We start from the raw sequence: 12,041 nt of genomic DNA, 5'->3' as shown, positions 1-12,041 counted from the left end.
GTTTTAATACCCTTAGGCTAAGCTTATTTAAGTCAGTCCTTTCCCCCTGGTTAGGTAGTGTCTCCTATTTCTTTTATCTGCCAGGACAGGTCTATTGGGTGTCTCTAGCTCCTTGCTCCCTGCATGTTAATAGCGTATCCGAGGTTGCCCTTCAGTTGCTCAGATTCTTGGGAGAACTCACATTACTAATAGGGTGAGTGTGTTGTGAATTTTTAACAGGAAAGCATCCTTGTTTTTCTGCAGAAATAAAAGCAAAATCTAAAAATGCATCTTATCTTTAGTTCTACAATACCTAATCAACACCTATCACTGTTAAAAGGGTTCATTTTGTGCCTGTAATTACTTCATCAAATTCTGGTTAACACTTTCAGTAGTAAAGCCAAATACAGATTTGCACACAGGTGACGGGAAAATACCTCCTTAGCAGGGTGGAGGGCCAAAAGGGAAGAAAAAGAGATTAAAGGGAGACACACAACTAAGAGGCCTGCACACCAGAAGTTTAACACTGTTCACAGAGCTCCTGTGTGTCTACAAAAAGCACAATTTCAACATTACAAACACAGCCTAGAACCCAAGGAATGTCAAAATTCAAATCACTTTTTAGTATTTTTACAAATTTATTTTAAAAAATAACAATTGCAATGACATCAATGATTGATCATCTGTACTCCCCCCTACTGCTGGGAGAAAAAACCTTTATAGTTGAGTCCCAAAGGAAAATCAAGACGTTATTATCAGGCACCCAACAGCCAGAAAAAGTTCTGTTGGTCCAGTGGTATAGACACTGACATGTTCAATGTACCAGTGCAATTAAAATATATACATTTACAATTATCTTGCCAAAAAAAAACAGCACTCAAGAAGTGAAATAACTATGCATTAAACCAATTATTCACTCATCCATTCACTCTTTCTGCATCTATGAAGTCATCACTACAGTTACAAGGACAAGTAAATGAAGTTTTAGTAACAAAGAAAAAAATCCAAACCTCAACCCACCACTTTGTGGATTATTATGGTGTGCTAAAATGGCCACAATAAAAGGGCCATGAGCTATCTGAGCAGTGACAAAATGACAACTGAAGCATTTTGTTTCAAAGAAAGCAAAACTCAAACTCATGGAAAAAAAAAACTGTAACAATATGAGGTTGATATTACTATGTACAAACTTACAGACACAAATAAATAGCATTTTAGAACTGCTGTTGGCTTAGGTCTGATGACTTTCTTTCTGAACTCTGCATCTTAAAGACTCCTGAACAAAACAAGGGATTGAAATTCCTCATTGCTTTTAGTAAACTAGCATCTGAAAAACTTGGGGCTTACTGAATGAAGTCAATGTCTGAAACCTAAGTCAAGAGCCAGAAGTTTCTAATGAGCCTACCAAAGGGTGGGCTTCTCCTTATCTCTGGAAGCCAGGGCAGATGACTTAGATTCCAGGGACTAGAGAGATTCTTTCTTTCTTTGCATAGCTCTGTACCTCTATTTCTACCATTACAATTATTTTTGTGATATTTTTGTGATATTTTCTTCAGAGGTTTAACTTCTTTTCCTTCTTAATACAATTAGGGTGAAATCAAAGAAAGTGCCAATCTTTGTTCTTGGTTATTTAAACCAAACCCAAATGTTCTTCAAAAGAATTCGGTCTTCCTTGTTACAGAGAAAGCAGCAACTTTTTTTCTGAAATCCTATCAGAGTTCCCCAAGGTTCAGCATCTAGAAAAGAAAATCGATTTCTGAGGCACAGTCCATTCTGGGAACTGTGGCCCTATTCCTGACCCTGCGGGCCATCACTACCACCAGTCTGTAGCTTATCCCCAGAAGGTGGATGCAATGTAAAAACCTTTCTGCTGGACAAGCCTATGTAGAAAAGGGGAAACATGGAAACTGGCACCAAAGAATCAGCTGCCAGGGGAATAAAGAGAATGTTTGCTCTCTGGGGCCAGCACAAAACAAAGTGCTGCAGGAGTGAAGCCAACATTCACCTTAAACTCGAGCAGGTAACCTGGAGTATGTCCAGGAGAATGTGACTGAACAGTGCTTTCCAGACAGAAATTGTCAAAGACCAGTTCTTGGACTTCTCCCTTTCCATGCGTTATAGTTGAACTGTAAGTTATTCTTTTCATAATCCATCCCATGCATCCATCCACTGGAGAATCATGCTATGTGACAACACATGGGTATATATACTACCCTCTCTTCTTTGCTAGACTGAAACACATATGAACCCTTCTATTCCCCAAATGCCGTCACAAAGCCTATGATTGAAAATCTCTAGTTTGGCTCTCTGTTTAGGAGTTACTACAAATGTCCTCAGCACTTCAGCACAGAAGTTGTTTTATGGTTTTGTTCTCTACTTAGGAAAGGCAGTTTCAAGGTCCAATACCCTCTACGTTGTCTTAAAAGCAGCGGAAGCAAGAAATACAGTCCAGATGATCTGTCAACAGACCACAACTTTAAAGTCAAGGCTTTAAAAAAAAGAGAGATTCAGCAATTTATAGATTTAGTGCTTGAGTCTTGTCATTCTATCCCCAGAGTTAGCTTTTTCTTGGCTGGAGTCCAAAAATACCAACCTACCATCTGGGTAGAAAGAGATTCCTATTATTACCACAGATTAGATGAATGTATCTCAGAGAATTTATTGTTTCCATATCACGAGATGGAACTTCCTTGCCTGGAGGCCACCTCTGAATACAGAGTGTCTGTTCAGTTAGTCAGCCTGCGATCCCCCGTCAGAGGGATGGATGCTGCTTAGATTCCATGGAAGGAGCGGGCTTTGGCTTCCCTGATTGCAGTCCTGGTGAAGGTTGTTCTCTGCTAAGATGGCTGGCTGGCTTCACTAGCCAACATAAGTGCTGTGTGTGTGCACTTATGTGCATGGGTCCCTTGCATCATCCTAATCCATGAAATGTCAATGTCATCAACAGTCTGAAATAGGCCCTGACTGAAAGGGCGAGACAAAGGCCTGCGACTTCAATTTGCCAGACATCACTGCAATTATAATACTGAGCCACTTATTAAAAATTAAGTGGTTTCTGTCCTGTAGAAAAGGGCAGAACATAATCGTCAGTGTCCCATCGGAAGAGGTGATCAATTTCCTGGAACAGTGGGAAACAGTGGCGAGGAACATAACCTTAATCTGCTCCCTCACGTGGCCTGGGGTTAGGACACTCGGATGATCTGTGTCATTGCTTCTTCATCTGCTTGGTTTGGATCCTAGAGACAAAGCATAATAGTGATTAAAGTCCTTTGTGAAAGCAGCAGGGAACTCATGGCTCTCACTCCTGACCATCATGGGAATACATACAACTTTGCTAAGTAAATCAAAGGCCTCTAATGCATCTAAGTCTACATATATGGATTAAAATGCAGCACCGTTAGGAAAGAAGAGATAATAAACATTTGTGTGAAAGGACTGTTAAGTGTGGCCTGGCAATCCATTTCCAAGCACTCCAGAGTTGACAGTGTATCTCTTTCCTAAGAGAATGTATGTTGTACTTACCCTTCAGGTTTAAGGGTCCTTATGTGGTCAAGAGGAAACCATGTCATGCTGTATTTTTATGCCTTGATTTTCTGATCACTGTATTTAGAGACTAAGCACTTAGCAGGGCTGGAAAGGACACTGGAATTTATTTATTTTAGCACACTCATTTTGTAGCTAAACCTGAAGCTGGATGGATAGTGATTTGCCTGGACTAGAGTGAGAAAGTCAGCTGCCCAGCTAGAACTGATACCCCAATCTATTGGCTCCCATTTAACCCTTTTTCCACTAAATTCTGCCTGCCGTCTCCCACTTAAAACCTCCAGTGTTAAGACAAGGATCAGTCCTTGGAAGCTTTCTGCAACACTCCACAATAACCACTTTCAGTTCTTGCACACCAAGGCTCTGAAGCTTCAACTGCCACAATCAAAGAAAAACCTGAAAGATTTCCGGAGGTAGTAGGACTGCAGCTGGGTCTTGAACAATGAGAAAGAACAATAACCAGCATTTACGGAGCCCTCACCATGCACTACATAACGTGCTAAGTGGGCACCCAATATAGCTTACTGCCTGGACTCTCCACCACAGCCCTGTTAAGTATCAACAGCATCCTACTTTACAGGTGAAGGAACTCAGGCCAAAAGTGGCTAAGTAAGGAACTTGACCAAGGTCCCATCGCTAGTACACAGAATTGGGAGAGTTCCTGGCATAATGCCCACAGATGGCACTCTACATCTGTACACCGCATGAACAAAAGAGGAAGAAGGAAGAGCTCTCAGACTGCAGGGAGGAATTAACAGCACTGAAGGAAGAGTCTGTGCTCATGTGTGGATATACTGAGGACTCCTAGTCTGACACTGAAAGGGGTTGCTTGGAAGATATACAGAAACAGTTTGGGATCTGATGCAGTAAAAAATGAAAGCCAGCATGAATCCTTGAGCAGGGGACGAACATGATTAATTAACAAAGCACTAATTTAGGAAGACTGATTTGGCAATACTGCAGGTAGGCTATAATGGTCACACAGAATAAAGTATCTGGAAATGGGGCGGGGCGGGGCGGGGCGTGGGGGGAGGAAATCCATTTATTCAACAAACATTTACCAAGTGTTTGTTCTGGACTGGGCATTATACTAAGTCCAATCACTACAATGGAGGACAAGCCTCACCTTGAGTCTCTACGCGGCTTACAGTCTAGTGAAGGAGACGATTACACAAATAAAACAAGTCGGTTATTATGATGCTCAAAAGAAAAGGAAGACGTGAAAAAATAATGGGGTAGAAGAAACCTACTCTGGCTCCAGTCTCAGATTTAAATCAAGACCTAAAAGGTAAGAAAGAGATGGTCACACAAGAAGACGGCAGTGAAGGGGTGCCTGGGTGGCTCACTTGGTTAGGTGGCTGACTCTTGGGTTTTGGCCCAGGTCACAATCTCACGGTTTGCGAGGCTGAGCCCTGCATTGGGCTCTGTGTTGATGGCATGGACCCTGCTTGGGATTCTGTCTCATTTTCTCTCTGCCCCACCCCTGCTTGCTCTCTACTTCCCTCTCTGAAAAATAAATAAACATTAAAAAACAACAACAAAAAAGATGGGAATGAAAAGCTTTACAGATTAGCTATTTCCAAGACAAAGGTCCAACAGCAGAAGACAGACCAATGAACAGTATAGCGAGAGCATAAAGATAAAGAGTAGAAAGAATGAAGCTGGAGGTGGGGAGGAGCTGGATCACACAAGCGCCTTTTTGGCCGTGGTAATAAGCACTTTGGATTTTAGTCTAAGTGCAAACGGGAAATGGCAGAGGGTGGAAGGGGTTTAAGCAGGGCAGTGATGGGAGATGACACCCATTTTAAGAAGACCACACAAAGACGTAAAGAATGGACCAGAGGGGCACAAGGATGGAAGAAGGGAGGAGACCAGCAGGCTGCTGTTACATTAACTGAAGCAAAAGAAGAAAAGGATTTCTCAAAACTGACAGCAGTTGGAAGGGGAAAAAAAAGGTAACTGATTCAGGTAATATTTTAGAGGTAAAACCAAGAGGACTTTTTGAAGAATTGGACAATTCAAGCTTTAGCAACTGGGTGCATGGACATGTCACGGGGATTGAGTACCTGCTTTAGGGATGAAAAACAAAATAAAAATCAAGAGTTCTATTTCATATATACTGATTCAGAAATGCCGGTAAGATACAATCAGTGGAATCAGATGCAATACAACAGTTACAAATTAAGTTCTGGAGTTATACTGCCTTTGAATTTCAGGTGCATCATTTTATTAAGCATTTTACCTTGGGCAAACGACTTAACCTCTCTAAGCCTCAGATTCAACTGTAAAATGGAAATAAGAATTCTCACCTCATGGGGCTTGAGGTTGCTCCAAAGATTCAATGAAATAAAAAATGCTTATAAAAGTGCTTAATGTAATGGCAGGTACATAGCAGTTAAGTGTTGGCTACTGGTGGCTGTGCTACTACACTAAGAGACAATAAAACTTATTCTTTTAAAATCAACAAAGATGAGAATTTCAAGAAGGAATTAATAGTAATAATCTGCAAAGATGGTGAGGAAAAAAGGCCACTGGATTAAATACCTTTAGTGCTTTAGGGCAAAAGAGAATCTAAGAGATAACAATGTTGCATTCAACATAGAACAGGTAATTAGTCCCTGGTGTGAAAGTTATAAGAGGACACTGAATGGTCCTCCTGAGAAAATACAAGGTAAAAAGAGAAGAATGAAATGTATAATCTACTTACCTGCATATGGGGACTATCCTTTTCCTTTGGAGAGAAAAACCGTCCACCTTCACCCCGCTTCCGAGCCATGGCGTGACGGTGCCGAGACTCATGCAGGTATTTCTAAAACGAAAGAAATAAAGGTACTAGTTGGAAAGAGCATAGTTACCTAATGCCCAAATTCTATGCTCTGAAGTTCAGGAGAGCTGCCATCAGAGCCACCAGGGGTAATTATGACCTTGAATTATGGAGGAAGCTTTGGAGGAAACACTAGGAGGAAACACTAGCAGCGGCTAACTATATATTAACTATCATAAAAATGTGAATGCTAATGAATGACAAAAACGATTCCCCAAAGGTAAAGCAATGATCACTACCTACACCTCCCCATATACGCTTCAGTAATAGACCAAATGGCCGTTCAGTAGAAAGACTGCATTTCCTGACCTTATTCGCAGTTAAGTGTGGCCACGTAATTAAGTTTTGGTTAATGAGATGTAAGGAACGTCTTCAAAATTTCCTTTAAAAAGAGTGCCTTTCCACAGGACTCCGGGGTGGCTCAGTCAGTTGAGCGTCTGACTCTTGGTTTCAGCCCAAGTCATGATCTCATGGTCATGGGATCGCGTCCTGCATCAGGTTCCATGCTAGGTGTGGAGCCTGCTTAAGATCCCCCCTCTCCTTCTTTCTCTCAACATAAATAAACTTTAAAAAAAAAGAGAGTACCTTTCTTGTTCCCCTTGCTCCTAGGCGGGAGCCCAAGCAGTCATCTTAGACTAGGACTAGCCACTAAGTTTATCAGAACAGTGAGACAGGAAGAGAGAGCATCATGAGGATGGACTCTGGAAATTTGCTACAGGCTCAGGATAATTTCTCTCTGGACTGAATTTATGTAAGAAAATAATTAACTCTTATTTAACCCACTGTTACTGTTTCGTTTTCTAGTTGCAGCCACAGAGAGCAATATCAAATGCTAACTTTTTACAAAAGATCACAGCTCTTTACTTTCAATTGTTTGGAAAGTACTCAAGGAAACAAACCATATGAAAGAGAATTTCAAAAGTAGAACCCTGCCCTTTCTCTTCCTTCTCCTTCCCAATGGTATACACACCCTTCTTTCCTTTGGAATTTTCCCTTCAGCCTCTAGTTTAGCCCGGGCTTGCCTCCTCTTCAGTATACGGTGGTACTGTTTGGCATTCACATAGAGAGGCTCTTCTTCCAGCATCTCTGCCCCAGGGAGAGGGATTCTTTGGATAGCAGGCACAGAGCCAGCACCAGGCACCATCTGTGTGAAGAGAAAACCACAGCTTATTAAATAGTGACACAGGAAACATTTTCTTGGTCTCTGTTAAACTTTTTTTTCTAAATGCTATAAAAAGTAGCTTTCATACAGCACTTAAATGCAGATTCCCGGGAAACATTTACACTAAAAGGTCTTCATTTTAAACAAACATTCCAGATGATTCCATCTTGGGGGGCCCAGAAGCCACACTGACAAGGACACCAGCACGGCCAAATTCTTGTCCACCTAGGACTCCATTTTCTAGAAATGTCTGCTGCCATCTAATGGTCAGGAACAGTAATCACAGAGAATGAAACAGTACGAAGGTAGGTAGGCCGGCAGAGGTTGACCAAGTGCTACCAAATGCCTACAGTTACAGAAACAATTTAATTAACAACTTAGCTTAGTATATAATTAAATTCTAATTTTTCTAAGTAAATTGAAACTAAAAACACTGTATAAATGTCTGAGGAAACCAGGATCAGGTTCCCATGCCCCAATCCCTTCTCAACCTTTAACAACTTTGGATGGATGTGTTGATTCTTCTGGTAGCTTCCTCCACCTCTCTGCAGGATTCTACTACTTGTTCTTAATTTACCCATTTTAGGGACCGTGTACTACTCATCTTTCCCCTTCCCTATCTTCCTCATGTATTTGTAGCACACATTTCTTGGCTTCTTTAAGAATTACAATCTAATTTTGAGTTTACTTCTTGTTTCCCTCACTGGGGGCAATGTATTTTCCACGTCTATGCCTTCATTATTTGAATTCTGAAGATTACACAAAAGCAGGTATTTCTGTTTATCCTCTGCTGTATTTCCAGCACCTAGAAGGTGCTCAGGATGAATTATAGTTCATTGTAATGTTTCTTGTAAAAGTAGATCTCTTTAAGTGCCTTAAGGGTCAATTCAATCCTAAGTGGTCAGCAGCATCAACAAGCTTTATGAGAGACATCAAAGTGCAAGGTCAAAAAAACCTTCAATGACAAAAGAGACATATGGAAAGATAAATGACAAAAGAACAGTGAGGTGAAGAATCAGTTTCCTTACCATGACCATCCCTCCTGAATTGACCACATTGCCTGCCACTGGTAGTGTCACAGTGACAGTCCCCTGTCCACTGCTGGTGGTGTTGGTGTTGGCTCCTGTCTGAACAATCTGTGCTCCTGCCAAACTGGCTGCTGGGATGGTGATCATGCCTGAAACAGGGACTGTGACTTTAAGAAAATAAAACACAAAACAAACAAAAAACAGGTACACAGAAAGAAGGGAACACAGTTAGTCCCTCTTCTACCTGGCACACACTTCCTTACCCTGGAAAAATATACTACACAGCACAAGGGGAGAAGCAGCACTCTCCTACTCTGCCTGGTTTGCTGCATGTAACCCAAGTAATCATGATCCTTGATATTCTATTAAGTGTCTGGATTCCAGTTCTGATAAAACTTATCCTTGAAATGGATACCTCCCTGGGTATTCCAGTAATAGTTTTCAACAGCTGGTGAGAAAGTCTGGAGGCCTCCCCTTCTGCGAGTCGGTCTGCCTTGTGCTACACTCACTATTTTTGTATATATGACTGATCTGCCTCAGGACAGAGATTCTTTAAAGTTGTAATTTGTTTATCCTCAACTGACAATAGCTCAACCTGTCGCAGAACTAAAACTTAAAATTAAACCAAGCACTCCAGGCTCCCCAACTATCACCAGCACCACTTAAGGATTTGGCTCACCATTTTCTATTCGAGCTCCTGCCTGGGCTCAGTCCAGTTCTTCAATCTCAGGCCTTCTCCTGAGTCACAGGAGAGCACACTTCCTGCCCTCACTGGATCTTGTATACTGCTACATTTTAATTACAAGTCGAACGTTTAGTCCTGGACTCTGGGATGTCCCTTCCAGATTTAATGATCTGACAGATGCTTCCCAAAGCTCTCAAGTTCAGTTTGAGCCATCTCCTCTTGTCTGAAGTCCATTCTCCGCCCAAGCCACACAGATTTCATGGCTCTGTATTTATGCATTATCTAGTCCTAGAACCTACCTCTATAAAAGCTCCGCGCTGCGTTTATTTGGTCACATGTATGTCTCCCATGATAGATTTAGAAGCTCTTCGGGAAGAAAATTTGTTTCTTAGTAAAGTAAGCATAGTGGGCATGTAAGTCTTTTGGACAGAAACTAATAATCAAGTTGGCCGGAGAGAAAAGAAAAAGACCATAAGCAGCAAAAACACTAAATGCCAACTTGACTTCTGATCTACTTCTTCCACTACCAACTACGAAACTCCCTATTTCCAATCTTCCATTTAGAAACATTTTTTCCCAGAAAGGATCAAAAGCTTATATCATCCCCAGGACCAGTCTTTAAACAACCACGGTAGGAACTCCTACAAATGTTACCATCACCGGTCACATACTAATGACAAGAAAACAACAACCAATGGAGACTTAGAAAAAATTTTTGTTGTTGTTCACAAATATGTTGGGCGGAGGTCACGACAAAATTTCTGAAGTAGTCATTTGCCCCAAGGATGAAAAAGACATGCTCTCCCAAGTCCTCTGGAAATGCAGATGCACACTTACCTTGCTGCAGAATGGTGCCATCTGCATTAACTGGCTGATAGACGATGGTCTGCCCTTCAGCAGTCTGAGCCACTTGCTGGCCCTGGACCGCAATCTGCTGCTGGGTCTGAAGGAAATATATCAGGACAATTTAACAAAGGACCCCTTCTTTAAAAAAAAAAAAAAAAAAAAAAAAAGAAGAAGAAGAAGAAGAAAATACAACATTTGTGATGGTTTTCTTCCCCATTTTTACTTACTACTTATGAAATATTTGCCTCAGCTGTCTGACCCTTTCAAATCAGCTGCGCTCTTGTGTTGACAGAGAGAATGGAATTACCTGGGTCTGGCCAGCAGTGACTGCCGTCTGGGGCTGCTGGATGATGATCTGCTGGGTCTGGCCCTGCTGGCCCTGCACCTGCACAGCCTGCCCGCCCTGGATCTGGATCTGTCCAGGTGGGACCAACTGTATCTGTGCAAGAGAACACAAAGAAAGGTTAGTACCCTGCTGGCGTTGGTCTCTTTTTGTCCTGGAGTATTAGTTATCTAAATTCCTCCAGAAAGCAAGAACGGCTCGGAAGCAGGTAAAAGAATCTTGTTCTGCTCTCTGTTATAAATTAGACATAAGTTGTTTGCCATTGATGAAACAATGGAGGAATTTTGGCTGCTGTCTAGATACAGGATTATTTTTAAGGAATCAGAGTCAGTTGTAAAAAAGATGATATAGAACCATGCCGGCATGGTTACATGTACTGTTAAAGCATGTTCATTTAAAAATACATTCTGAAGTATTTTTTAAAGATGAAATAATATATATATTCAAAAGAATCCTTGAGAGAGTAAGGGGATACAGATGCAACCAGAAGACTGATTATGTGTTGACGACTGTTGAAGCTGCAAAATAGGGATTTAGCACACAGTTCTCTTTGGTTTTGTCTGTTTAATGCCTTCTATAATAAAATGTTAAAAAACAATCAAGTTATTCCCAATTTTTCCAAGTGGGGGTCTATGAATATGTATATACAAAAGCTTTAAACACACAGAGAAATCAAGACTATCATCTTAGAAACCCATGCAGACATCACTCAGATTTAACAAGTTGCTTCATTTAACATTCCCTTCCCATCTAAAAGTTATTCACCGCATTAAAATGTGGTCATCCTTACAGAACATTTCACACACGTATATCCATAAAAACATATGGTACTCTTCTGCGTTTGTTAAGTTTCACATAAATAGTAACATACTGTATCTCTCTACAATTTGCTTTGATCAGTCATCATTTTCAAAATTTAGCCAGTTAACAACTAGTTCACTCATTGTTTAAAGTATGTATGTATTTTTAAGTAATCTCTACATCCACCATGGGGCTCGAACTCACGACTGAGATCAAGGGTCACATGCTCTTCTGACTGCGCCAGTCAGGCGCCCCAGAACTAGTTCACTCATTTTAATTGTCAGTATCACAATAAATGTTTATGCTATAACCTATTCATACCTTCCCCTTAATTCAGGATTTTCTCCAACAATCTTAGATTTATAAATTTTATTTTACAAAAAAAAAAAAAAAACAAAACAAAGAATGCATATCCTTGTGCAAATATTGAGTTTCTGAAGTATTAAAAGTAGGATTCCTGTGTTGAAGGAGACAGGTGTGTGGTAGGCAGCCTCTAAAATGGTTTCCAGCTGCCTTCTGGTAATCACTTCTTTATGTGATCTTCCCCATGAGTGTGCTGCACCTACTGACTCACTTCTAACAAACAGAACATGGCAAAAGTAGTGGGACATCACTTTTGAGATTAGGTTACAAAGACGGTGACTTCCATCTTGCTGTTTCTCGCTCTCCCTCACTCACTCTGAGGGATGATAGCTGTTGTGTCACATGCTACCCTACGGAGAAGCTCACATGGCAGGAACCGGTGTCAGTGGCCAAAGTTGGGAAGGACCTGATACCCACAAAGAGCCACGGAAGTGGAGTTTTAAAGTGGATTCATCCCCGGTTCAATC

At 41.1% G+C, this 12,041-nt stretch overlaps 1 protein-coding gene across 9 annotated transcripts in view; it reads right to left on the bottom strand.

The window, feature by feature from the left end:
* Positions 1–593: 593 nt before the first annotated feature.
* Positions 594–12,041, bottom strand: part of NFYA (nuclear transcription factor Y subunit alpha) — a 34,055-nt gene continuing 22,607 nt past the window's right edge. For 7 of the 9 annotated variants that reach the window (XM_040473427.1, XM_040473428.1, XM_040473424.1 and 4 more), the window contains 6 exons: positions 10,375–10,506; positions 10,059–10,164; positions 8,537–8,703; positions 7,317–7,490; positions 6,230–6,331; positions 594–3,215 (listed from right to left, as the gene is read on the bottom strand). In XM_040473427.1, the coding sequence (XP_040329361.1) occupies positions 3,162–3,215; positions 6,230–6,331; positions 7,317–7,490; positions 8,537–8,703; positions 10,059–10,164; positions 10,375–10,506 (735 nt within the window). In that variant the 3' untranslated portion in view covers positions 594–3,161. The remainder of the gene's footprint in view (positions 3,216–6,229; positions 6,332–7,316; positions 7,491–8,536; positions 8,704–10,058; positions 10,165–10,374; positions 10,507–12,041) is intronic. The other 2 variants (XM_040473429.1, XM_040473432.1) reach the window with 1 other exon arrangement.

The sequence above is a fragment of the Herpailurus yagouaroundi genome, unplaced genomic scaffold, assembly GCF_014898765.1.
Source record: "Herpailurus yagouaroundi ecotype Mexico unplaced genomic scaffold, PumYag 139, whole genome shotgun sequence".
Taxonomy (NCBI): domain Eukaryota; kingdom Metazoa; phylum Chordata; class Mammalia; order Carnivora; family Felidae; genus Herpailurus; species Herpailurus yagouaroundi.
Note: the sequence above shows the minus strand (reverse complement) of the source record. Positions and strands in the feature narration are given on the sequence as shown.